The 23,432-nt window shown below is 40.2% G+C and overlaps 3 protein-coding genes across 3 annotated transcripts; 1 reads left to right on the plus strand and 2 right to left on the minus strand.

The window, feature by feature from the left end:
* Window positions 1-282: 282 nt before the first annotated feature.
* LOC309327446 (vomeronasal type-2 receptor 26-like) lies at window positions 283-7,666 on the minus strand. Its single transcript, XM_081836726.1, has 4 exons — window positions 6,815-7,666; window positions 5,849-6,076; window positions 3,018-3,144; window positions 283-1,419 (listed from the first exon to the last, which is right to left on the minus strand). Exons 1-4 carry the CDS (start codon window positions 7,646-7,648, stop codon window positions 509-511), a joined length of 2,100 nt encoding a protein of 699 aa, XP_081692852.1. The 5' UTR covers window positions 7,649-7,666; the 3' UTR covers window positions 283-508.
* A 5,358-nt stretch (window positions 7,667-13,024) lies between these two features.
* On the minus strand, window positions 13,025-14,221 carry LOC309327520 (olfactory receptor 6F1-like; the record flags this gene model as incomplete). The annotated part of the gene is made up of 1 exon (XM_081836821.1): window positions 13,025-14,221. The coding sequence occupies one exon, from the start codon at window positions 14,219-14,221 to the stop codon at window positions 13,286-13,288; it is 936 nt and encodes a 311-aa protein (XP_081692947.1). The 3' UTR covers window positions 13,025-13,285.
* Window positions 14,222-16,436: 2,215 nt separating this feature from the next.
* LOC309327551 (olfactory receptor 10R2-like) lies at window positions 16,437-23,137 on the plus strand. Its single transcript, XM_081836852.1, has 2 exons — window positions 16,437-16,824; window positions 22,182-23,137. The coding sequence occupies exon 2, from the start codon at window positions 22,265-22,267 to the stop codon at window positions 23,129-23,131; it is 867 nt and encodes a 288-aa protein (XP_081692978.1). The 5' UTR covers window positions 16,437-16,824; window positions 22,182-22,264; the 3' UTR covers window positions 23,132-23,137.
* Window positions 23,138-23,432: the final 295 nt, after the last annotated feature.

Here is a 23,432-nt window from a genome sequence, read left to right on the forward strand (position 1 = left end):
CCCTTCAGGCACATGCCCCAGCCTGGCTCAGATGGCTCTGGAAGCGGGGAATCCTGTGCAGGCTGGGATTCCTCAGGTTCAGCCTCCGAGTCTGAATCCCAGGCCATCACAAAGAGGAACTGCTTCGCAAGATTTTGGGAGGTTCTCTGTAACACAACTGCCCCTCTCCTTCCCTTCCCTGTTCCGATGGGAGTCCCCTGACAATTACCAAACAAACACACGTGATTATTCCACTAGAACTACTGCTTCATTTATTTAAAATGAGAAATAGAGCTAGGGCTGAACAACTTTGTCTGGATTTTCACTTTTGGGAATATGGCAACCCTAATAAAGCAGTGAGTTTTCTCTCACACATGCATCTGTGTAACTATCAATATATTCAAAGGGCAGGGCCTTCATCCCTCATATTTATGGTGGTAGTGGTTAGAAGTTGAATCAGCAGTGTAAATAAAAGCTGGTAATAAAGTGAGGTGTTTTCCCTACATAGCATACAGCAAAACACATATATTTAATTCTTCATTTTGTTAATGCTTATTATCTGTTCCCTATTATTTAGCTCAGGCCTCAACAAAATAATAAAACATTTGGGGGAAAAGATGCAACCTAATAGACCAGCACTGGAAGCTAAGATAGAGAAGATCTCCACAGCTACTGTATATTTCCCCTTGGTACTCAGGTAGGATGGAACAAAGGACAACCAAACACTGCAAAATACCAACATGCTGAAAGTGATAAACTTTGCTTCATTGAAAATGTCTGGCAATTTCCTGGCAAGGAAAGCCACTGTGAAACTAATTATTGCTAGAAGGCCCATGTAACTAAGGACACAGTAAAACATAATCACAGTCCCCACATTACATTCTAGTATAATTTCCTCAGGCATTGAGTGCTTGTCAACATCTGGGAATGGGGGAGAGATTGCCAACCACAGTGTACAGATGCCTGCTTGAATAAGGGAGCAGGAAATGACAATGGAGTTGGCCAGCCTTCTCCCCACCCACATTCTCATCCTGGATCCTGGTTTTGTGGCCGTGAAAGCCAGAATCACAGTGACAGTTTTTGCCAGTACACAGGAAACAGCCACTGAAAAGATGATGCCAAAAGCAGCTTGTTGCAGGAGACATGTCATCTTTTTCGGTCGGCCAATGAACAGTAAAGCACAAAGAAAGCATAGCAAGAGGGTGACAAGGAGAGTATAGGTGATATTCTGGTTGTTGGCTTTGACAATGGGAGTCTTATGGTTCTTCAGAAATGTTCCCAGTACCAGAGTTGTGATGAAAGCAAAAGAAAGAGCAACTATAGCTAAACTGATGCCTAAAGGTTCTTCATACGACAAGAAGCTGATGCCTTTGGGAATGCATATATCTCGTTCCTTGTTTGGATAGTTTTCATCTGAGCATTTAGTACAGTCATTCATATCTGGGAAAAGAAAAGTATGAACCTTAGCTCACATCTATGCTATCAGTCTCAGAAACATCCCATGCCTTTCCCTCAAACTCAGAAAAAGAAATGGATCTATTCAAATTGGAAAATACTTTGAATTGTTGTGGGGACTTGTTTAATTGCTTTGGAGCTATGTGGTGCTATAATATGATTTTGGGCTATAATGGCAAGGATGTGGTAAGCCAGGTGAGGTATGAAAAAGCACCCCATGACTGTGGTGAATAAAAATTGACCATATTCTCAGTTTTGTGAGAAAGAGGAGAGAGAAACCTGCCCTTAGATTTCAGAATAAGGAAGCAGTAGAAGAAGATAGATGGTATTACCATGAATCTGAAAAACAAGTAGAAAAGCTGAATAGTGTGCAAATACCTTGATTCTATGAAAATGCTTTGTAACCAATCAACATGTAACATGATATATCCTCCCGATGGTTTGATCTAAGCATCATGCATAAAAATATTTCTTGGGCACCCATGAGATATATAGGCTTTGGAATCCATTTCCCAGTACCATATTACTGCAGTCTCAATAAAATACCCCCACATCCTGGTGTGATTATTGGCTCTGGTTAGCACAGCATCAGACTCTTATCCATAACAGCCCCTTTGAAAATACCTTATTTTTCGCTCTATAAGATGCACTTTTCCCCTCCTAAGAGGTAAGGGAAATGTGTGTGCATCTTATGGAGCAAATGCAGGCTATGCGGCTATCTCAGAAGCCAGAACAGGGAGAGGGAGCCCTGCGCAGAGCTCCCTCTTGCTGTTCCAGCTTCTGGCTTCATGCGACTATCCCTGGCTTTTGCAGGAGGTGGGGGAAGAGACAGGGTGCGCAGCTCTATCCCTTCCCCCGCCTCCCAGAAAAGCCAGGGATAGTCGCACTCCCTTTATTTTTTTAATGAATTTTATTAGTATTTTCCACACAACAACAACAACACGAAAGATATCAAAAAATAACAATACACAACACACAAAAATCAACATTTGAAAACAAAACAAAACAAAAACAAACAAATCCATATCTTACAAGTTAATATTATAAACACTAAAACAACAAGAAGACATTGATTTCCACCAATCCCACAGCACCTCCTTTATCTCTCATTGTGTCTTCCTGTTTTCCTTTTAAAGAGCACACGGCTTTTGCGGGAGATGGGGGGAAGGGACAGAGCGTGGCAAAAAGCCCACAAGAGCAGTGCTCCCTTTAAACAGTTCACCGCTCTTGGCTGGCTTTTGGAGGAGGTGGGGGAAGGGACAGAGGGCAGGTTAGCCGCACACAGCCTCTTCCGGGCAGGGGAAGCCTTCATTCCGCTGCCCGGGAGAGGCTATGCGTGGCTATCCCAGAAGCCAGAACAGCAAGAGGCTGTCCCAGAAGCCAGATCCCTCTTGCTGTTCTGGCTTCTGGGATTCAGAATATTTTCTCTCTCGATTTCCTCCAAATACTAGGTGCGCCTTATGGTCTGGTACATCTTATAGAGCAAAAAATATGGTAGTTTGTTAGCCATGGCTACATTTAGATCCCCATCATGTGTGAGGAAACTAAGTTCAATTGACTGTGCAATCATTTATGTCTCTTACCTTCCTGGTTTGAAATCTTGCCCTCTGGACATAGGATGCAGTCATAACAGCAAAATGGCTTCCCTTCTTTCACTTTCTTGCTAGATCCTGGTTGGCAACTTTTAGTGCAGGCCGAAAGAGGACAGGCCTAATTCATAAATTAAAGAGCAGAATGATGAACAGAAAATAAGGTGTTTGGAATCCCTCAGGTGCTAGACCCAGCTTTGTGTTACTAAAATGATACAACATTTCAGTAGGGTATGAATTGGCTCCCTTGAGGGCACCGGACACTGTAGAAGCAATTACCAACCCTAGTCTCAACAGCTACTATCTGAGGTGGAGGAAATCATTTGGGGACATTTTGTAGCACCCTGCTTGTGGTTAACGCTTAGCTGGAATGAAATATTCAACGCAGCAATAGAGAAATTAAAATAATAATTTATTTGTCAGACAAATAAATGAGAGGCACAGTGGTATATGGTTACCAAGCTCTGGCCTGGCCTCCTGCCATTCTGGCCAGCACTTATATTTCCTTAATCCAGCCCCCTTGCTCCTCCTGTGGCTGCCTCTGTCCAATCAGCCTGGTTGAAATTCCTATTGGCTGTTTGCTAGAACCAATCACAAAAGATACACCCATTTCCCTTCCCTTTTATGGGAAACAAAAAGCTATATATTCTTCTATCTATAAATGACAAATAAGTAGTAATATATCTTACACTTGTCTCAACAAGGAACCTTAATTACCAGCTCACCTCTTGCCCTCCTTGCCCTATTGCCTTCCAAAACAGATGGTTAATCTTAAATTTTTATCTTAAACAGATGTCAAGGATCTTGAGTTCACATCATCATTGAAAGATCTCCTTCTTTTGGAGGTCTTTAAACAAAGGCCTGACAACCATATGTGTGCTCTAATGATGTTTCCTGCTTGGCAGGGGGGCTGGGCTGATGGCTGACTTAATTTCAGGATAGTTACAACTCTTACAACTATATGAAATAAGAATCCAATATGAAATAAGAATCCAATATGAAAGAATATGAAAGAATTTCTTAAATCCTTTGCATAATTACATTTAAGCCAATATATTTAATACATTATCATAGGTAGCTTTTTAGAAGAATAAACCTTCTCAAAGTAAAAGGAATGAACAGTTTACAGCCTCAAAATAAAATAGGAAGAAAACCTCTTCTTCTGTTTACACTCCCCTTCTCCAGCCATTTGCTCTTGGCCTTTTAACCTTAGGAAAATATGGCTCAAGTTTAATGGGAGGCACATGGTTTTATTTTACTATTTACCAACTCTTAATTTAACCACTCTTACAGCTTAATTGTACTTTGCAACATGCAAGGTCAGTGTCCTCGCTCTCAGCCTGTAATTCCCTTTTTACGACTTTGAGAATTGTTTTCTGCTATAAATCAGGGGGGCCCCTTGTCCAGGAGAATAAACATTGCCAAGGTTCTTAGGCAACTGGTCTTCTGCCTGGCATGAAACATTTGTGAATTTTTAAGCTCTTTTTAAGATACAGGCCCTGATCAAAAATATAAGCTTTGATAAAAATGCAGGCTTATGATTAGATGCCTCAATTTGATGTATTCAGTCTCTCAATATGCTAATACAAAACTGACGTGCAGCGTAAATTAATAATGCAGAGTTTTAAAGAATAAAAGCTTTACTGAGTAAATAAACTTCTTCATAAACAACATGGTTCCAAACAGTTTGACTGAGATTACATACTGACTCTGCTCATAAATAAGCCAGAATGACTGACTGAAAACTTACAGAGAGCACAAAGAGAAACTGGCTGCTAAGTCATATGTCAGGGTGACTTAACAGCTAGCAGTTAGGCCTGAATAACTTTAGTAGGTCCAAATGATTGTGCAGTCTCAGCACTTCCCAGCCTGCTTTGCTGCCAAAGACCTAGAGAGCATAAGTATAAACATGAAAAATTAACTTATTCATATATTTTGTCCACAAGATTTAGCTTTGCAATCAGTTCAACATGTTGCACCCTAGGGAACGCTTTTGTAAATAAATCAGACAAATTATCCTGTGATTGACAATAAACCAACTTAATCACATTACGTTGTATATAGTCTTTAACATTGAAAAAAATGATGGCCACATGTTTTGCATGTGCTGAAGTGTTCCCTGAATTAGCAATTGTGATACAAGCTTGATTATCCTCATAGATTGTGACAGGCTGTTCACTTCATATCCCAAATCATTTAATACCTGGATGTACCATGTGACTTTTTTACACGCTTCAGAAAATGCAGAAAATTCTGCCTCACACATAGATGTGGCAACAAAACCTTGCTTTTTGGATTTCCAACCAATTAGTGAATTTCTAAACATGACCACTAGACCGCTGGTTGATTTTCTCGTGGATGGACAATTTGCAAAGTCACTGTCCACAAACACCTGCAAATAACTTGAATTAGATGCAGATAACTTTATACACTTATTCTGTGTACCCTTCAGGTATCTCAGTATTTGATTCACAGCAGCCCAATCAAGTACACTAGGCTTACTTGCTTTTCTGCTTAGAATACCTACACAAAATGAAATATCAGGCCTTGACCATTGGCTCAGGTACAGAAGAGATCCTATTACCGATAGGTATAAATCTGGTTGATCAAACAAAACATCACTTTCAGTCTTTTGAAAATCTACAGTCATAGGGGTTTGCACAGCATTGCAATCCTACATTTCTAGCAGTTCAAGCAGACCTTTAATCTTTTGCTCTTGTCATATTAAGAAACTTCCATCTGCTTCTCTGCATATTTGGACCCCTAAATAGTGACTTATTGTTCCTATGTCTTTCAGTTTGAAATGCCTGTGACTTGGATTCTACCTGGTTAAACCAGCTGTGCCAAGTTATTACTTCTTTATCAATGGTGAATGCTTGATCTGAAGGCGCTCCAGGATCTATCCTTCCGACTCTGACTCTATGAAGGGATTGATTGGAGAATATAATCCAATTGATAATATCCAAGCTAAATGCTACCTCCCCATTCTTGTTGAAGGATACCACATCTCCTGCAGTGTTATTAAATGAGATACGTCTCAGAATGTGGTGGAGCTAAATTGTAAACAGAAAAGACAAGTGTTTAGAAAAGGCTGCACTCTAATACAGGGCTGAGCAATCCTTTTTCCTCTGAGGCCAGAACCTACAGTGAGTGGAGTCAGGGACAAGCATGTAGAGAGCCAACCCATTTTCTCCCACATAAATGTTTTTCTCTCATTCTTTCTGTCAGGCCTCTCTCTCCCTGTTACATCCCTCAGGCAGAACAGTGGTGTGTGACCCCCTGCTCTGAGGAAAAATTTGCAGGCTGTCAAGGGTGTTTCACAGCCAAAGGAATGCACATGACAGATAATTATTTATTGTCAAGAATATCACATTTGCTTCTGCTCCTCTGGATGCCTATACATATTTAGCAGCTACACAGCTACACAGCTATTTGCAGGTTTGCTGTAACAATTGGAATAGCAAGAATGTTGCTCATCTCTGTTGACTGTTTTCACTGCTTCCTGACTGTTAGTGAAATGGTGTCTCAATGGGCCACAAACATCTCCAAGCAAATGCTTTATCATGTACTGGGGGGTTTCTGTTCAAACAAGGAGACAGCCATCATTGCTCTTTCCTCAGAGAAACAAAGACACAGCCATCATCTGTCCACAAAATTATAGATTCAGTTCCTCCTCATATTCCATATGCCTGAACCCTGAGAGGAAAGAGCAAGTTGACAGTATTTTGGAAACCCATACATTGTGAAGGAATAACAGTGCTCTTCCATGTTGAGGAAGTTCAACCCGTTACCTGCCAAAACAGTTGATTCTGATTCTTCACTCTCCCTCCATATGCCATTCCTATGTGTCTGGGTCTGGATGTGGACATAGCATGTAACGCATGGGCGATAGCATAGACAGCACTGTGGATACTGTAACTGTGCCCTGTCATACTCATTTCAAAAAATGACCCTGGAAGGTTCTCCAGCTTCTCTTCTCCTGTGCAAATGTTCCCCTCCACCTGGTCTGCAGTGATATCTGGGAACACACAATCAAAAGCCTGTTGCCAGAAGTCCCTGATGAAACCATCTCCATCTGTGTTGGAAGGGTTTCTGTGCTCAACATACTGATGAAATCCTGGTGGGTCACTGAAGTGAATTTCAAAGGCTATAGCACCATTGAATAGTCCCGAATCCCAGTTTCTTTGATAGACAAATGAATTGAATTCAATCTCAGCTGTTGTTATCCAAACTTTACTTTTTATATTATTTATCATATCGTGTTCTGATAGGTATGGAAGCCATTTAAAAAGTGCCATAGAATAAAAGTCTCCATTGGCCACCACTACATTAGCCTTGCTGCTCATTATTTTATCATGTATTTTTGCCCCCTGTTGTAGCATATCTTTAATTTCAGAGATGAAACTAAAATTGGGAATTCTTTCTATGAAGGCAAAACAGATGCCATTTTGAGAAAACAATTGAAGTACTGTATGCACAAATCTTTCCCCATTGCCGTTGTCCATTGCAGTGACCCCAATCCATGTCCACTTGAAATGCAGAAGCAAAGAGATAATTCCCTCATATTGAAGGTCTTCCTGGGCTGTCAACTGGTAGAAGGAAAGACCTGGGGTTTTATCATTCATCACTGGAGCAGAGCCATAAATGAGCTAAAGAGGGAATGGAGGAAGGGACGAGACAAATATAGAGTTATTTCAAACTATTTATGTACATTATATGATGAATTCTGTTGGCCGCATGCTGTCTTTCATTTATTCAAAATAGACACATTCATATGAGTTGAAAACTGGGATAATTTCCCATTCCTGCTTGTTAAACATTTGATCTGATGAGTGGGGACAGGCACTGTGTCATTTATTTATTTATTTATTTATTTATTTATTTATTTTTAAAGATTTGTGTGTGTGTGTCATTGGTGACTTTGGTAGGTCTTGTAGGTTGAATAAAATTGATGGGAGGGGCATATCTCCCCCCAATAAGAGGATTAGCTACCTGTACATTAGATATTATTTAGCTTTGTCAGAACTGTAAGTTCCGAATTTGTTTTTCTAGAGCTTCTTCTTTCTTATTCATGATGCACAAAACCCAGCCCAGAGCAAAACTGAGATTTCCGCCTCCTTTTTCCACGATACCTCCCACTTCTTTTATGAAACCATATTTCAATTGTGAACCAGCTGTTCACTACTATTACTCCTTTCAAGCAAATATTGATTGTTTCTGCTACTTAACACAACTTCATTATGTTAATCTTTATGTTTAATCTTCCCCAAACCCATTACTTTTTTGGGGGGTGAGGAGGGAGAAGGATTTTAGTGCCAGTTACCTGTGTATTTGAATCCTGAAACCTCCCCCAAACACACACACACACTGAGTAGAAAATGCTAAGTAGAAAATGCTGCATACCCAAACATAGGTGGTAAGGGAGAAGTCCATTATCCCACCAGTGGACTTTGGGATATCAGTCTCCTGGAAAGGGGAGGGGGTTGAGATTGAGAATTAATTATTCTCCCCTCCCATGCAAATTTACTTCAAAGCAATGTTGTCATTAAAGTGCATAGTAGAAATGAAAGGCTGGATACTAGAAAACTCCCTCTCCTACAAGGAATGCTTGGGATAACAGGATCTTTTCTGGAGTGGGGTACCTACACCCTGAATTGGTGCTGTGGACCTAGCCTCTTCTTTTCCACTTTGCAATCTAATAGAGGTATTGCCCATAAGTGTCTTACCTGTGGAATCTTATAGATATCCAAAATGGTTGCCACATAAAAGGAGATTTCAGAGTCGAGTCCCCCAATAACCCCTGTTAGATTATTTTCAGTATCACATACATAGTTGGGGACACATTTCTCCAGCTTGGATAAAAGTATCAGTGTGGCAAGATACGTCTTCCTTGCATTAATATAGCTGTCATAGATATGGAAGCCCAAGGTGATATTGGGTAAAATGTGGGAGCATCCATTGATCTCCTTGACTGCAAATGTCAGTGCCAGGATGTGCTGGTAAGCCTTCGGCACCACCCTAGAATGAGAGTTGCAGATTGTTTCAGAAGCACCTTCAACACTTGGGACATTTAAATATCTATTCAGAAGTTAATAATATTGAGTTCAGCTGGGTTTACTGCTAAATTACTAGACTGTTAATCTATACATCCTGACAAAGAACTAAACCTAAAAGAGCACAATGGAGCTTACTTTCCATTTTGGAATCAGTATATTTTCACTGTATTCAATATTTCTTAGTATATATCCCATAAATTGGAGTTTGTGTTACTCCCTTTATTCACAGTTGATTCGTGTGAGTTTTCAGATCAGTATGTTATATTTAAATCAAAGATAACTGAGTTGATATTTGCAGCATCAGCCATTGTTCTGAAGCTGCTGCTCTGGGATTGATCATGAGAGGCTGAGTTCTTACACAAGTTCTTCAGGCAGTACTGGTGGAGGTTCCTCCATGAATGTTGCTGAAGTGGATAAGAAGCCACCATGGGAAACAATGCCACCGATGATGAAATCTCCTGGCTGATGATAGATGTGAAGTGGACGATGAGGACCTTGGAGCCTGCATTTTGCTATGTGAGCCTCACATATGTAAGGAAATAGTTCCAGCAGAAAGATTACTGAAATAACCATCCTTAATACAATACAATCTTCATTCTACACAGAGACCACTATTTTTCTGGCAATCCTATGAGCAGCATCTCCAAGATGAAAATTGTCTACTTTGAATGGTAATTTAGTTTCCTCAGAGGCTTCAATTTGGGCATATCCAAACTCAGACTTCTGGATCCCAGACTCTATCTATTCTGATTTGATTTACAGTATCCTTTGACAGTTATCACTGAACATCCACAAGGATTTTTGAGAAGCAGCAGCTTTAATTATAGTCCTCTTAATAATCAAACAGGAAAGTAGTTATTCATTAAGTGCTAGGTATTCCCAGTGGAAATGCTGGAGAAAATGTGTTTGTCACATATTCAGAACTGTCACTTTTTAATTCCCTTTGGTTAGATAATAAGGGACCAGTGGTGTAGTGGTGAATTTTAAAGTTAGGAGGTCATCATAACAAACCCTGTAGCCAACTGGGACTCCAAAATGTAGTGTGGTGTAGTTAGCATCTTGGAAATTGTTGGAGGAGACCTGGATCTATATCCCTGATCAGCCATGTGTCATGACTACAATATATGCACAATACTTAGTTGGGAGTAAGCTTTGTTGAATTCCACTATTCTAATATCAAACAACAGTAAAATTTGGAAGCTTAGTTACTGCTTCATCAACTTCCGAAAGCAAGGAGCATCTTGTGCCCTGGGAGATGATGACAAAACTGCTGTTGTACAGCACAGCAATGGAGAGTAGAGTTTGGAATTACCCAAGACAACGGAAACCAACAAACCAATCATCCACCAGAAATAGTATATGATCCCTCTCTACACAATGCTCTTCTCTCCATCACACAGTCAATGTTCTGATAATGCTTCTTGCGTTCTTATTCTACTCACAGATTAAGAAAAAGTAGAGTACAAAGCATGTTCTTTGTAGGGGAAAAATTCTTGTTTTGCCCTCCAGTACCTCTAGTCAAAATGAAGTCAGGGAGCCTCAGTTTCAAATCCTAGCCATAGTAACTAATGCTGTATTAGGTGGTCCAATCCATCACATACAACTCAACACACTCAGCTTCCCAGTCTCTAAAGTACTCAATGGCTGCTCCAGTGCTTAATCAACAAGTCGTCAACACCTGTACTGTACTTGAGCCTATTCTAGCTCGCCCGCTCATGCCAGAATCCAAAACAGACCCAGAGCCACACGTGCCAGAGCCCAAAATAGAGCCTGAGGCACCCAAAACAGAGTTCGAAACAGAGCCAGAGCCGATCTTGCACACACATTTTTTTTTTACCCTCCCCCAACCCAGACATTTGCTTAAAATTGTAAAAAAAAATCACCCAGATGGGCATGTAGGCGCCCAAAGGGACATGTCTGGTATTTCCTGGACATATGACAACTAACCCTATGACCATTGCGGAAACAAGGTCTAGGAGGGGGAAATATCCTTTCCATACAACCAGATTCAAGCTACTGAAGGCCTCATATGCCCCTCTGTCCAGAGGTTCTTCACCATGAGTTTATTTGTGGCATTATTTCAATACCCTTTATTATCATATAATAAATGTTTCTCTTGAACCTCAGTGCAATGAACTTCTTTTTTTAAAAAAATAATATTTTTATTAGTTTTCCAATACACCCACAATAATTGCCAAATTATAACAATAACAATTAATTCACCAATTATACAATTATCAAAGCCCCAATCAATCTCCAGTTAAAGTGGATCCCCACATGATAGTTTGGGTGCGTTTCCGATCTTATATCAATGTGTTTCATAATCTAAATTAATGTCAGTTACATTTCAGTTACAATAATAATCCTTTAGTCAACAGCTACATAATTAATGGTTTCCATTTGTGATGTTACAATATATACATTTATAAAGCTTCAAGTGAAGAACTCAAACTATTATCTTTATTCTGCCCTGCATGTGTTATACTGTTATATCCACGGAGATTCCTTCTGTCCATATAGTGTGTTGTCTCTTTCACTTCCCAGTTGTCTCTTTCACTTCCCAGCTGTTGTTTTCTCCCATCAGGGCTTGGGGCAGAACTGAATCTTGAAGTTTCTCAGAGGTCTTATCTCTCCATCCCTTGCTTCGATGTCTCAGAACAGAGAACAGTCTGCTCAGGGCCGTCTTTAGCATATGCACCGCCAGGGTACAAAAATCTGCTCAGCGGCCCCAAATTTAGTTTAGCCACCCCCAAATTAACTTTTATTGAGCTTTTTTGGGGAGGGGGAGCCAAAGTTGTTGACCTTTTTGGGGGGAGGTGAACTCAAAGTTGGGGGGGGAATAGCTCGCGTGTAACAACGACGCAGCAGAAATAACTGCTTTTGTTTCTTGACTCTTTGGAAGTATTTGGTGCTGCAGAGTAATAGAGCAACGGAGGGGGGATGGGGATTTTCACTCCATTGTTTTTCACTGTCACTGATCGAGAGGGACCATATACAGTAGGTATACATTTGGCGCACCCCAGAATTTGGTGCCCAGGTGCCCCACATGCAACCCTGAGTAAAGACGGCCCTGAGTCTGCTAAAACACATTCTGTCTCAATAGTAAAACATGTCACCATTTCCCCCCTCAGCCTAGGAAAATGTGGGCAATTTTTGAACATGCTGAAGATTTAATACTCCTTTCCAACTCCCAGAATCTCTGCAGCATTCTTTTCACAGCCTCCAAATTCTTTTCCTTCCACAAGAGATTTATGGCCCAATTAAACTTTATCTTAGATTTCATTCCATCAGTAGCACACATAAATCTCAGTCTCTTTTTCCTTGTCTGTTGTTTTTAAGCAGAGGTGAGGAGGATTACTCTGTGTTTCCAATAGTCATACTTGAGCTACCCCTCCCCTCCTTTCTTCATTTCAAATCACACACAGTTTCTATTCTTGCTTGTTAATATCAACCTTACTCCAATGTCCCTTCCTCACTTATAAATATATTTTTAAAAATTTTCCAGGTTGCCGAATTGTGAATATTTAAAAGAAACTTAGAATAAACAAACTGTGGCTTCCCTCTCCCCATCTGACTCTCATGCCGAAGAAAATCTTATCTCAATTAAATCCATGTAGCTGGTATATTTGCCAGTATGTTTTTGCAACCTTTTTGCATCACGTGCCTGTACTTTAAAGCCAATTAAATACAGTGGTACCTCGGGTTACATATGCTTCAGGTTACATACGCTTCAAGTTACAGACTCAGCTAACCCAGAAATAGTACCTTGGGTTAAGAACTTTGCTTCAGGATGAGAACAGAAATCGTGCTCCGGTGGCACAGCGGCAGCAGGAGGCCCTATTAGCTAAAGTGGTGCTTCACGTTAAGAACACTTAAGTTAAGTCAAGTTAAGAATGGACCTCTGGAACAAATTAAGTATTTAGCTCGAGGAACCACTGTATCTCATTAAATGGAGAACCTCTGCTTCTTAATGGCGTCACAGGAGGGATTTCGCCAGGTGAAGTGTTTTTGCACTCAGCGCCTCCCTGCCTCCCATATTCCATTCAAAAGCCAGGTACCAAGATGAACTGTGAGTGAAGCCCATTTCCCCTGTCCCTGTGGGAGTTTGCAAGGATGATTTACCCTCTGTCATCCTTGTTTTTCATTCACTGACGATCACCAGCTGTTGTGGGGGATGCCTCCATTAATGCAATTGGGACCATAAGCCTAATGCAATGAACTTCTGATTGCATCCTTCACTTCTTTATTTCGTAGTGTGTAGATGAATGGATTCAGCAATGGAGTAACAATTGTGTTCAAGATGTTGACAATTTTGGTCATTTCTAGGGATGTCCGTTTAGAAGGTTTGACATAGAGAAAGATGGTGGAGCCATACCAAATGAGCACTACAGCAAGATGGGACGAGCATGTAGAGAAGGCTTTTTGTTGACCTTGTACAGAAGGGATGTGTAGGATAGTGGTGATAATGCATATGTAGGAAAAAAAGGTGATCAGACAGGAGCCCAATATGACAATGATGGATATTACAAAAACTGCCATCTCAATGTCATAGGTATTGCTACAGGAAAGAACTATCCAGGAATCAATGTTGCAGTAAAAGTGATTGATCACACTGGGCCCACAGAAAGACAATCTTGTGATTAGAAAGGCCAGTATAAAAATAATGAGGAAACCACATAGCCAGGAGCCAGCTGCCAGCTTCCTGGAGAGCTGGTTGTCCATGATGGTGCTATAGTGCAGGGGATCACATATGGCCAAATATCGGTCATAAGCCATGACAGACAGCAGGAAGTATTCTGTGCATCCAAAGGAAAACACAAAGTACATCTGAAGGATGCAGCCAGTGAAAGAGATGCTTCTGCTCCTCCCCAGAAAGATGGCAAGAGTCTTAGGGATATAAGCTGTAGTGTACCATATTTCTAGGAAGGAGAGATTACATAGGAAGAAATACATGGGAGTATGGAGACGACGATTTGCTATTACCAGAATGATGATGGCCACATTTCCCAGCAGTGACATCACATACATGATAAGAAAGAGCATGAAGATGGACATCTGTAAATACTGAGATCCTGGGAAGCCAAGAAGGATGAATTCCATCACTTTTGTTCCATTTTGCAATCCTTCATTTTTATTTCCCATCAATCTTCTTTTAACTGCTCGAACAAATAGCCAAATTAACAGATTCATTATCTACCAGGAAACGATACAATATTGGATATATATATATCCAACATGAACCTGCCCCTGCACCTTTCCCATCAACCTGTTATCTGTCAGCACTTTCCCCCCAAATACTCTGACTGGGGCTTTTTTAAAGCTGGAACTTGCCCGAACCAAGTACCTCAACAAACGAAACACAGGGTAGCGATATAATAGCAAAATGCAAAGTCACATAGAAATATATCACCAAAGGCAACTACTTCACAATGAGGAATATAAACAAGCAAACAAATAAATTCCAAAAGTAGTATTTTTCTTTACAATCACTCTTGTATTTGATAGAAGCAACATCAGCTCTATTTGCAAATAGAACGCTGGGGGGCCACTTTCTGTTCTTCCCTTGGGAGATATGTATGTAGGGACAGATCTGCCCATTTCTCTAAACTAATGATTGTATACTGCATAGTCTTCATGGTACAGCTCCATGATTAAGCCCCTCTGTGGGAAGAAATGCTGATTGTACCAGAAGAGCATCTGGGAGCTGAGTTCCGGATATACATATGAATATATTATTATATCATGGGGTAAATCAGTTAATGTACTATATACATAATAGTATTAAGATCATCATCGCCATTTGAAGAGAATGAGGGAGGCATTCATAGTGAATTCCAGCACCTCTTTTTCTAGAACAATATCACTGACTCTCACTATCTTGTTGGGTGAAAAGATCCTTCTTCATTGTGGCTATCTGCTAACAAAATACTTTCCAATGGAGGCTCACCCAGTACCCTCACTGATTTATTTATTACTTGCTTTTGACTTCTGTTTAAACCTCACTTTATCTACCTTTTTCTGTTGGTATCATCAAACAGCCCAATAGTGTGTGTGTTCCCTAAGTGGGTTATCACTATAGATAAGGTTTTGTTCCATGTTACTACTGTATATTGTGAGCCTAAACCATTGGTGGGACAACAAGGATAGCCTTCCCATTGGACCTTAGTCACTGGAAGACTGATACAGGGGGAAGGTACTCTTGAGGTGTTCGGGTCTCATGTTGCTTAGGACACTAGTGGCTGCTTGCTCCAACAGTTGCATCTTCTGGACTATCTTCAAGGGCAGTCCCATATGGAGTGAGTCACAATACTCTACTTGGGAGGTTACTACCGCAGGGATTGATCCTAGATTATTCCAATCTAGGAATGGTGGTAGCCAGCAAACCAGCTGCACCTGCCCATAGTCATGCCAAACCACTGAAGCCACCTGAGCTGCATGGAGTACCTCAGGTTAAATGCCTTCTCCTTCCAATTGATACGTTAAATAAAGTTAGATTAGAATTCGATTTTTAAAAAGCTTCTGTCAACTATGATTTCAACATTATGCATATGCCTCTAAAAAGAAGGAAAGAATATCATTTTTAATTCTCTTTATGAGGTACATCATCACATATATGATGTTGTCCACAAAGTAAAACTATAAAGCTTAGTATAGAACAATAAATAAAGCCTATAAGCTTTAAAACACAAAGTATCATGAAAGTGAGATCACTGCTCCTCCAAACACACAAACAAATCACTACAAAACACCACACTCAGCACAGAACCAAAATGTGCACAATAAAACCACCAACCATGCCACAGGAACTTAAAAACAAAATCTTAAAAAGTCTTGAAATATAAAGAAAGCATGTGAATGATATTCTAGAATAAGAAATTTCCCGTTGTTTAAATTACTGTAAAGTAGTATTGGAGGGAGGGAAAAATGTGCTCCTGCCATAATATGATGAAGTTGAACGCTTATGCAGTATATACAAACTGACTTTCATAACGTACTCTTTACTTATCCATCACAAAATATGTTCAATTTCACTAATTTATTTTTAATACAGTAGTCTCTCTCTCTCTCTCTCACACACACACTACTTGAGATTACAGTGGAGGGGTTTATGCCATTCACATTCAAATCACTTCTAGCTCACACCACTTCTAATCAAGTACTTTGTCTTTCTAAATGGAGAAGGTGCCCCATTTTCTGTCTTGTACAGATCCACATCCTTTGTTCCCTTTCATGGCCCATTGCCTTATCAGGAAGCTGGAATTGCTTCAGGAGAATACAAAAAGTTGAATTCTCTCAAAGTTTATATTCCGAAACACACTGGAAAATAGAGCCACTTACCAACTATTTACTGCTCTCTTTGTATCAATTAACTTATAATATATACTATTCTTCCACTGTTACTATTTTCAACAACTAATTGACTGTCTTATTCTTTCTACTCACCCAGTTAAAAATTCAGGTAAGGATGCTGTCCTGCACAGCTGTTTGTAACTCAAATTAATTTAGTTGAATAAGAAATATTTATCTTATTAAGAGCCATGTCTCCTTTAAGATTTCACCTCAGCTTTGAAAATATAGCCCTATCAAGCCTTAAACACCTATGAAGGAAAAAGAAATCCCTTAGATAACTTAAGCTTTGCTGTGTTCCCACAGGCCCTTCAACATAGAGAGTCTAGGAATACACCAAGGGATTTGAAGGACAGACCGAGCATCTGGGACCAATTCTAAGCAATCTGTCACTTAAGGTATAATTCACACCCATTGGGGTGGACTTTTTCTTTAATACATCTTGAACATCCAATTTGTGTGAATTGCATATAATATAATTCTCTGGTGTACTATTAAAAATCCTTGCAGGGGGGAAACACTATTGGTGCAGGAATAAATTGCAACCACTAGGGGAGAAGTTTTCAACCTTTTTGAATCCAAGGCTCCCTTGACCAACTACATTCTTTCTGTGGCACCTGCCTTTAAGGGGGTGACCAGGCTGGAACACAACAACTCCCCTTCCTGCCAAAAACGAATGAATAAAATACCAGGTTAACTTAATTTACAGTACAGCAGACCATCTAATGCCCATGACCCAGCTATTCAATAAGTAGTAGGTGAAAAAACCAACCCACCCAGAGGTGGATCTGCCAAAGATTCCTACATGGCCCTGAAGCGATGAATAAGTCACACTGAGAGATGGGGGGAGGGTGGTGCTGCTAGGAAAAGAAGCGGGACTGAGGATCCCCCCCCCCAGCCCTTAAAAGGACGACCCGCCACCACCTCACCCACAAGTATATGATTGATGCAGAAGCAGCAGACATGCTTTCTCCCTAAGTCTGAGCAGGCTGAGGATACAACAACTCCCCTTCCTGCCAAAAACGAATGAATAAAATAGCAGATTAACTTAATTAACAGGCCAGCAGACCATCTAATGCCCATGACCCTGTTGGGAAAATGCCCGGGAAGGCTGCCACCTTCCCAAGACACCGAGGCGTCTCTCCAGTGGTCACCCTCTGGCTGTAAATCTTCCTCAGTCCAGAGAGACCGGTAATAAGCGACCCCTCCCTCCTGAGAGGAGCACACTCGTCTTCTGGCATCTCATTGCAGAAGAAAAAGACAATCAGTAGCTATAAACTACTTTATTTCACAGTCCATATATACAGAGAACCCATCAGCGTGTCTGCTCTCTCTGAGCAGCAGTACGGAAGAGAACACTTCACTCAGAAGTGAAAGTAACTTTTTTTCACAGTACTGAGACTGTGCTGAGACTTCCTGTCTCACACTCCCAGACACTCACATGCTATAAACAACCATTGTGCTGCTCGCTGAGCAGCTGGTGAGATAAAAATCCTAACAGACCCAGCTATTCAATATGTAGTAGGTGAAAAAACCAACCCACCCAGAGGTGGATCTGCCAAAGATTCCTACATGGCCCTGAAGCAACGAATAAGCCACATTGAGAGATGGGGGGTGCTGCTGCTAGGAAAAGAAGCGGGACGGAGGCATCCCCCCCCAACCCTTAAAAGGACAACCCACCACCACCTCACCCACAAGTGTATGATTGATGCAGAAGCAGCAGATATGCTGTCTCCCTAAGTCTGAGCAGGCTGAGGATACACCCCACTGGCCAGTACTGAGGCAGAATGGGCAGCTGACTGGGTCTTCCTGTCACCTTGATTACCATTCATTCAGTAGGGATACCTGAAGATGGGAATCCGAAATATGGAGTTCTGCACATTCATATACTTCCACACAAGCAGCAATTTTGATTTATTACAAGGAAAAGAAAAACAGAACTAAATGCACAACCTGTCTAGCCAGTTACAAATTAATTGTATGTAGGTAGAGCCCAGTCATTGTTACATTCAAATATTCTATTCTAAAGAAATCTTAATTCTCTTAGAGATATGCAGAAGGAGTGGGCGTATCTAGCATTATAAATCTACAAAAACTGAGAGTGCTGAGGAAAGAGTTGGAGCAAATGTGTGTTGCTAATCTGCCATTGTAAGAAACTATAATTTAAATATCTTTTGGGGGCCTCACTTATTCCTGTATAATAAATGAAGGTGCAAAATTGTTCCATACACCTTACTCTGTCATGCTTTCCTGAGATAAGATTGAGCTGAAAAGGGAAAGACACTACTGTTGGGGGGGGGGGAGTTCTTGTCTCTGTAGTTCTGAGAACGGGCTTTTCTTATGTTCTTATTTATGGCTCCCAAATCAGAAATTTACCCCAAAATTAGCTTCATTGTTTGAAGTTGAGTTCCTCCTTAAGGGAGTTGATAACCTTCATATTTGCCAGGGCAATCTGGTTAAGTGTTAAGTAGGTAGAGGATGCCAGTTGTTCTCTTATGTCCTGGACAAGATAGAAAAGGTACTAGTGTTATAGGGCAATTTCAATATTAAACCATGCCAGTCTGCACTGAGGATCTGCTCCATAGAAACCACATAAAAAGTTAAAATAAGCACCAATCTTTTTCACAAATTGAATGCATTAAAATTTCATAATTAGGGGTTTAAAACCATTGTGGCATTCACCATGTTGTATCTGTATCTTAATGTATTTCACCACAGAATGTTTACACAGAATTTATTACAGAGGGAAAAAGCTCAAAGGGCCATTTTTTTCTTCCCAAGTGGCTACAGATGGTTGGATGTTTACTTAATTACTTAAGTTTAAGTAATTAACTTATTTTTTTACTGATCCAACCCAAGAATTGGGCAAAATATCCTTAATAATAATAATAATAATAATAATAATAATAATAATTTTTTTTATACCCCACCCATTTGGCTGGGTTTCCACAATATCAAATATTGATTATATCCTCCCTTGTTTTTCAGTAACTTAGGCTTTGAGCTGACTCATAATTAAATATTCCCAAGTGTATATATACTGGTGATTCAAAGTAGTCCCTATTGTTGCTGCAATCAAGTCAATACATCACTGCACAATATAATTTGCTTTTAATTGGTGATGCATGCACCTCATTTATTGGTTTGCCAGGATGTCACATAAAATACTCCTCCACATAAAATACTGAGCGAACCACTTTTCCCGCTTCTTACATCAAAACAGGTTTTCGGTTATATTCTAAAGACTATATTCTAAGTATCAGGAAGAGAGAGAAATAAAATACTCTGTGATAATTGTCAAGACGGAGATTCAAGATGCATTTTGGAGGCAATATTTTGAAAGGTAAAACAAAATTTATTCTTCCTTCCTTCCTTGAAAGCACATTTAAACAGTAACTCTGAATTGCATCCAGACCTAAGCTTAAAGTAGACCTACTGAAATCTAACTTATGTCCCCATTCCTTCAATGGATTTACTCAAAGTATTGATCTGATATGTAGAGAGATCTGAAGAGTTCTGGAAGCTTCTCTGTGTGAAAGAAACAAGTAAAAGGTTCAAGAGGTTTGGGTTATTCCTTTAGAGAAGCTGAGTACAGCTGGCTTAAACTGATTCTGTTATCTCATGCTGACTATAAAAATAGGCCAGAAGAAGCTTGGGTTTCACTTTCTCTTTCTATCGCTTTTCATTCTGGTGTGGTGTTCTGTACATAGTATGCTTAGTATTAAAGTTTACACTTGTAAGTTATTGTAAGTTTAAGTTAAGTCTGCTGCAACTGGATTTCTTATGGGCAGTGCCAATTCTGAATGTATTGGATTTGTGAACATTATGCTCATTTACCTTCAGTAGCAGTAAAGCTCTGCTGGATGAAATATTAATTAATTAATTAATTAATTAATCTGGTCTATTTTTGGTGGAATCCTGCAGCGTGTTTAAGTTTTTACTCTGCTAACTATACATTGGAATATATTCTAGATCAATATTGAGTAGAATTAATGACAATTTAGCCATCCAGATTTTGCTGCACTGCAACTCTGATCATCCCTGATCTCTGGCCATGCTGGCTGGGTTAATGTGAGTTGGAGTCCAGAAATCTATGCAGAACTACAGGTTCTCCATATTTCCATCACAGGGTCCAGTTCCTCTTTGAATGAGGGAGCATGGTACAGTGGTACCTCTGGTTATGTACTTAATTCGTTCCGGAGGTGCATTCTTAACCTGAAACTGTTCTTAACCTGAAGCACCACTTTAGCTAATGGGCCCTCCTGCTGCTGCCGCACCGCCGGAGCACGATTTCTGTTCTGATCCTGAAGCGAAGTTCTTAACCCAAGGTACTATTTCTGGGTTAGCGGAGTCTGTAACCTGAAGTGTATGTAACCTGAAGCGTATGTAACCCGAGGTACCACTGTATTATAATGTTTCGCAAATTATTTTGACAATTTATTCCTATCTTTCTTGTAAAAATTGTGGGAAAAGAGATGAGGGGTAGCCAATTAGTGGTCTCCAGATGTTGGACAACAACTTCCATTGGCCCTTGCCAGTATGGCCAGTCTAACATAGGGTTGACACCACATTGGCTTCCTCTTCTCTACATGGCCAGACAAAATTTTGTGAAATTTACCATTGAATCCTATCTGTGCCTTTGCAGCTGATTGTCATAGAAATTATGATAGATTTTTGTGACTATGTTGTGCTCAGCATAAAATAAAAGGGCACATGGTGAGCCAACATATGTTTCTCAGGAGCAATCACTGACACAGCTGCATTTAAGAATGTAGAGCAGTAGAACAAAATGAAGCTGAACAGGCAGAACAGTTGAGACTGTATGTAGAAAATAGCATAAATCTACTTATTTCTTTCAGATTGTTTTGAGGAAGATGGAATCACATGAGACCTTAGATTGTAGCCAGTGCTGGTCATACTTCAACTACACTCCTTTAAATTAATAGACATGACAAATTTAGATCTACAGTGGTACCTTGGGTTGCATACGCTTCAGGTTACGTACACGTCAGGTTACAGACTCTGCTAACCCAGAAATAGTGCTTCAGGTTAAGAACTTTGCTTCAGGATGAGAACAGAAATCGTGCTCCGGCGGCCCGGCAGCAGCAAGAGGCTCCATTAGCTAAAGTGGTGCTTCAGGTTAAGAACAGTTTCAGGTTAAGAACGGACCTCCAGAACGAATTAAGTACTTAACCTGAGGTACCACTGTATATCAGTGAGTCCACTCTGTAGAATTTAATTTGCTAAAACTCTGTGTGAACCAAATGACAGACCTTGAAAAAATTCCTGCTGAAGCTCATCTAGTCTGATTCCCCTGATTCTCCTTTCTGACACACCTAGAAGGCTGCTTATATTATGCCAAAAAGCATCATTAGTGATTGGGAATTCAGTACATAGTTCAGAGGTGACAGCCCTAGATACTTGCCTCACACCATCGATGTTCCTTCAGCTCTGGTCACCATGAAAATGAATGAGTGTCATACACTCATAAGAGATAATTAAAGCATTGCATTTGGAGGTAGCCCAGTATGGGGTGGAAGTTGTGAGTTTCCTATGTGTGTATTTATGTGCATGGCTGATGTAGTCTGGCACCTAGCAAGGAGTTTTCCCATGGCTGCATGTGATCGTACAATCTAAGGGATTTGCTAAGACACTAAATGATTTATAGCAAATCAAATTATTCAAATTATGCTGAACTAATTTATTGTTCTGTTGGTCTTTCTTTCCTCCATACCCCGTGTGTTTCTCTTTCCAGATGGAAATGGAAGCCCTAATCATACACTGATCACAGAATTCATTCTGCTGGGACTAGGAAACCTTCATGAGCTAAGGATCCCTATGTTTGTGGTATTCCTTGCAGTCTATATAGTAATATTAACAGGGAATATAATTATCATGGCAGTTGTGTTGACTGACCACAGCCTTCATACAGCTATGTACTTCTTCCTAGGAAACCTCTCTTTCTTAGAAATATGGTACACCACCAGTGTGGTTCCAAAGATGCTGAAAACATTACTGACTGCCCATGAGGCCATTTCCTTCTCAGCTTGTCTCCTCCAGTTTTACACCTTTGGCTCTTTGGCAGTTACTGAGTGTTTTCTTCTAGCAGCAATGTCCTATGATCGCTATGTAGCCATATGCCAACCACTGCATTATGGAAACTTAATGAGCTTCAGAGTGTGCATTCAGCTAGCAATAGGGTCGTGGATTGGTGGGTTTCTGACCCCAGTGCTCACCATAATAATGGTTTCCATGTTGCCTTTCTGTGCTTCTAATGAGATCAATCATTTTTTCTGTGATTTGGCCCCTGTCATCAAACTTGCCTGTGGAGACACACAAAAAGTGAGGTTCCCCTCTTTTCTTATCTCCATCCTTGTAACCTTCTCTCCTTTCCTTCTCACTATTATATCATACTATAAAATCGCCTCCACCATCCTCAAGATCCCATCTGCCAAAAGCAAACAGAAAGCCTTTTCCACCTGCTCCTCACATCTCATTGTGGTTACAGTGTTCTATGGGACACTGATGGTGGTGTATGGTGTACCTACAACAACTTGGTATCCCAACTTAAGCAAAGTCTTTTCTCTGCTCTATACAGTGGGGACACCAATGGTTAATCCTATTATATACAGTCTGAGGAACAAGGATGTCCAGAATGCATTGAGGAAGCTTTTGACTAGAAAGCCTATATTGCCACTTGAGTGAAGAGAATGTTGGCATACCATGTGAATGTGGAGAAGCACAGATCACTGTAAATTTGTATTTAAAAATTATTGTTTCCATATCTGATATTGGTGGTTTTTTATTTAAAAATGTACAGATTCTTCTGAAACATACTTATGTGCATATGTACCACCTACACACACACACACACACACACACACACACATCCAATCTTTGAATAAGGTATAAATATTGAAGCGTCATATACTTTCAGTGTGATGTGAATGTGTTATCAGCTGTATTCAGAGTTTAGTCATTCCCATTGATAGCCAATATGTGGAGA

Source organism: Podarcis erhardii, assembly GCF_964252035.2.
Source record: "Podarcis erhardii genome assembly, chromosome: 13".
Lineage (NCBI taxonomy): Eukaryota > Metazoa > Chordata > Lepidosauria > Squamata > Lacertidae > Podarcis > Podarcis erhardii.

What these genes read in the sequence shown, in the direction of transcription:
- LOC309327446 (XM_081836726.1), bottom strand. Translation starts at nt 7,648, where the DNA reads ATGAATGATAAAACCCCAGGTCTTTCCTTCTACCAGTTGACAGCCCAG. An exon ending in AGAATCAACTGTTTTGGCAG is followed by an intron (nt 6,077 to 6,814) that starts GTAACGGGTTGA and finishes TTTACAATTTAG; the next exon opens with CTCCACCACATTCTGAGACG. An exon ending in CAAGATTTCAAACCAGGAAG is followed by an intron (nt 1,420 to 3,017) that starts GTAAGAGACATA and finishes TTCTTTTCCCAG; the next exon opens with ATATGAATGACTGTACTAAA.
- LOC309327551 (XM_081836852.1), top strand. Translation starts at nt 22,265, where the DNA reads ATGTTTGTGGTATTCCTTGCAGTCTATATAGTAATATTAACAGGGAAT.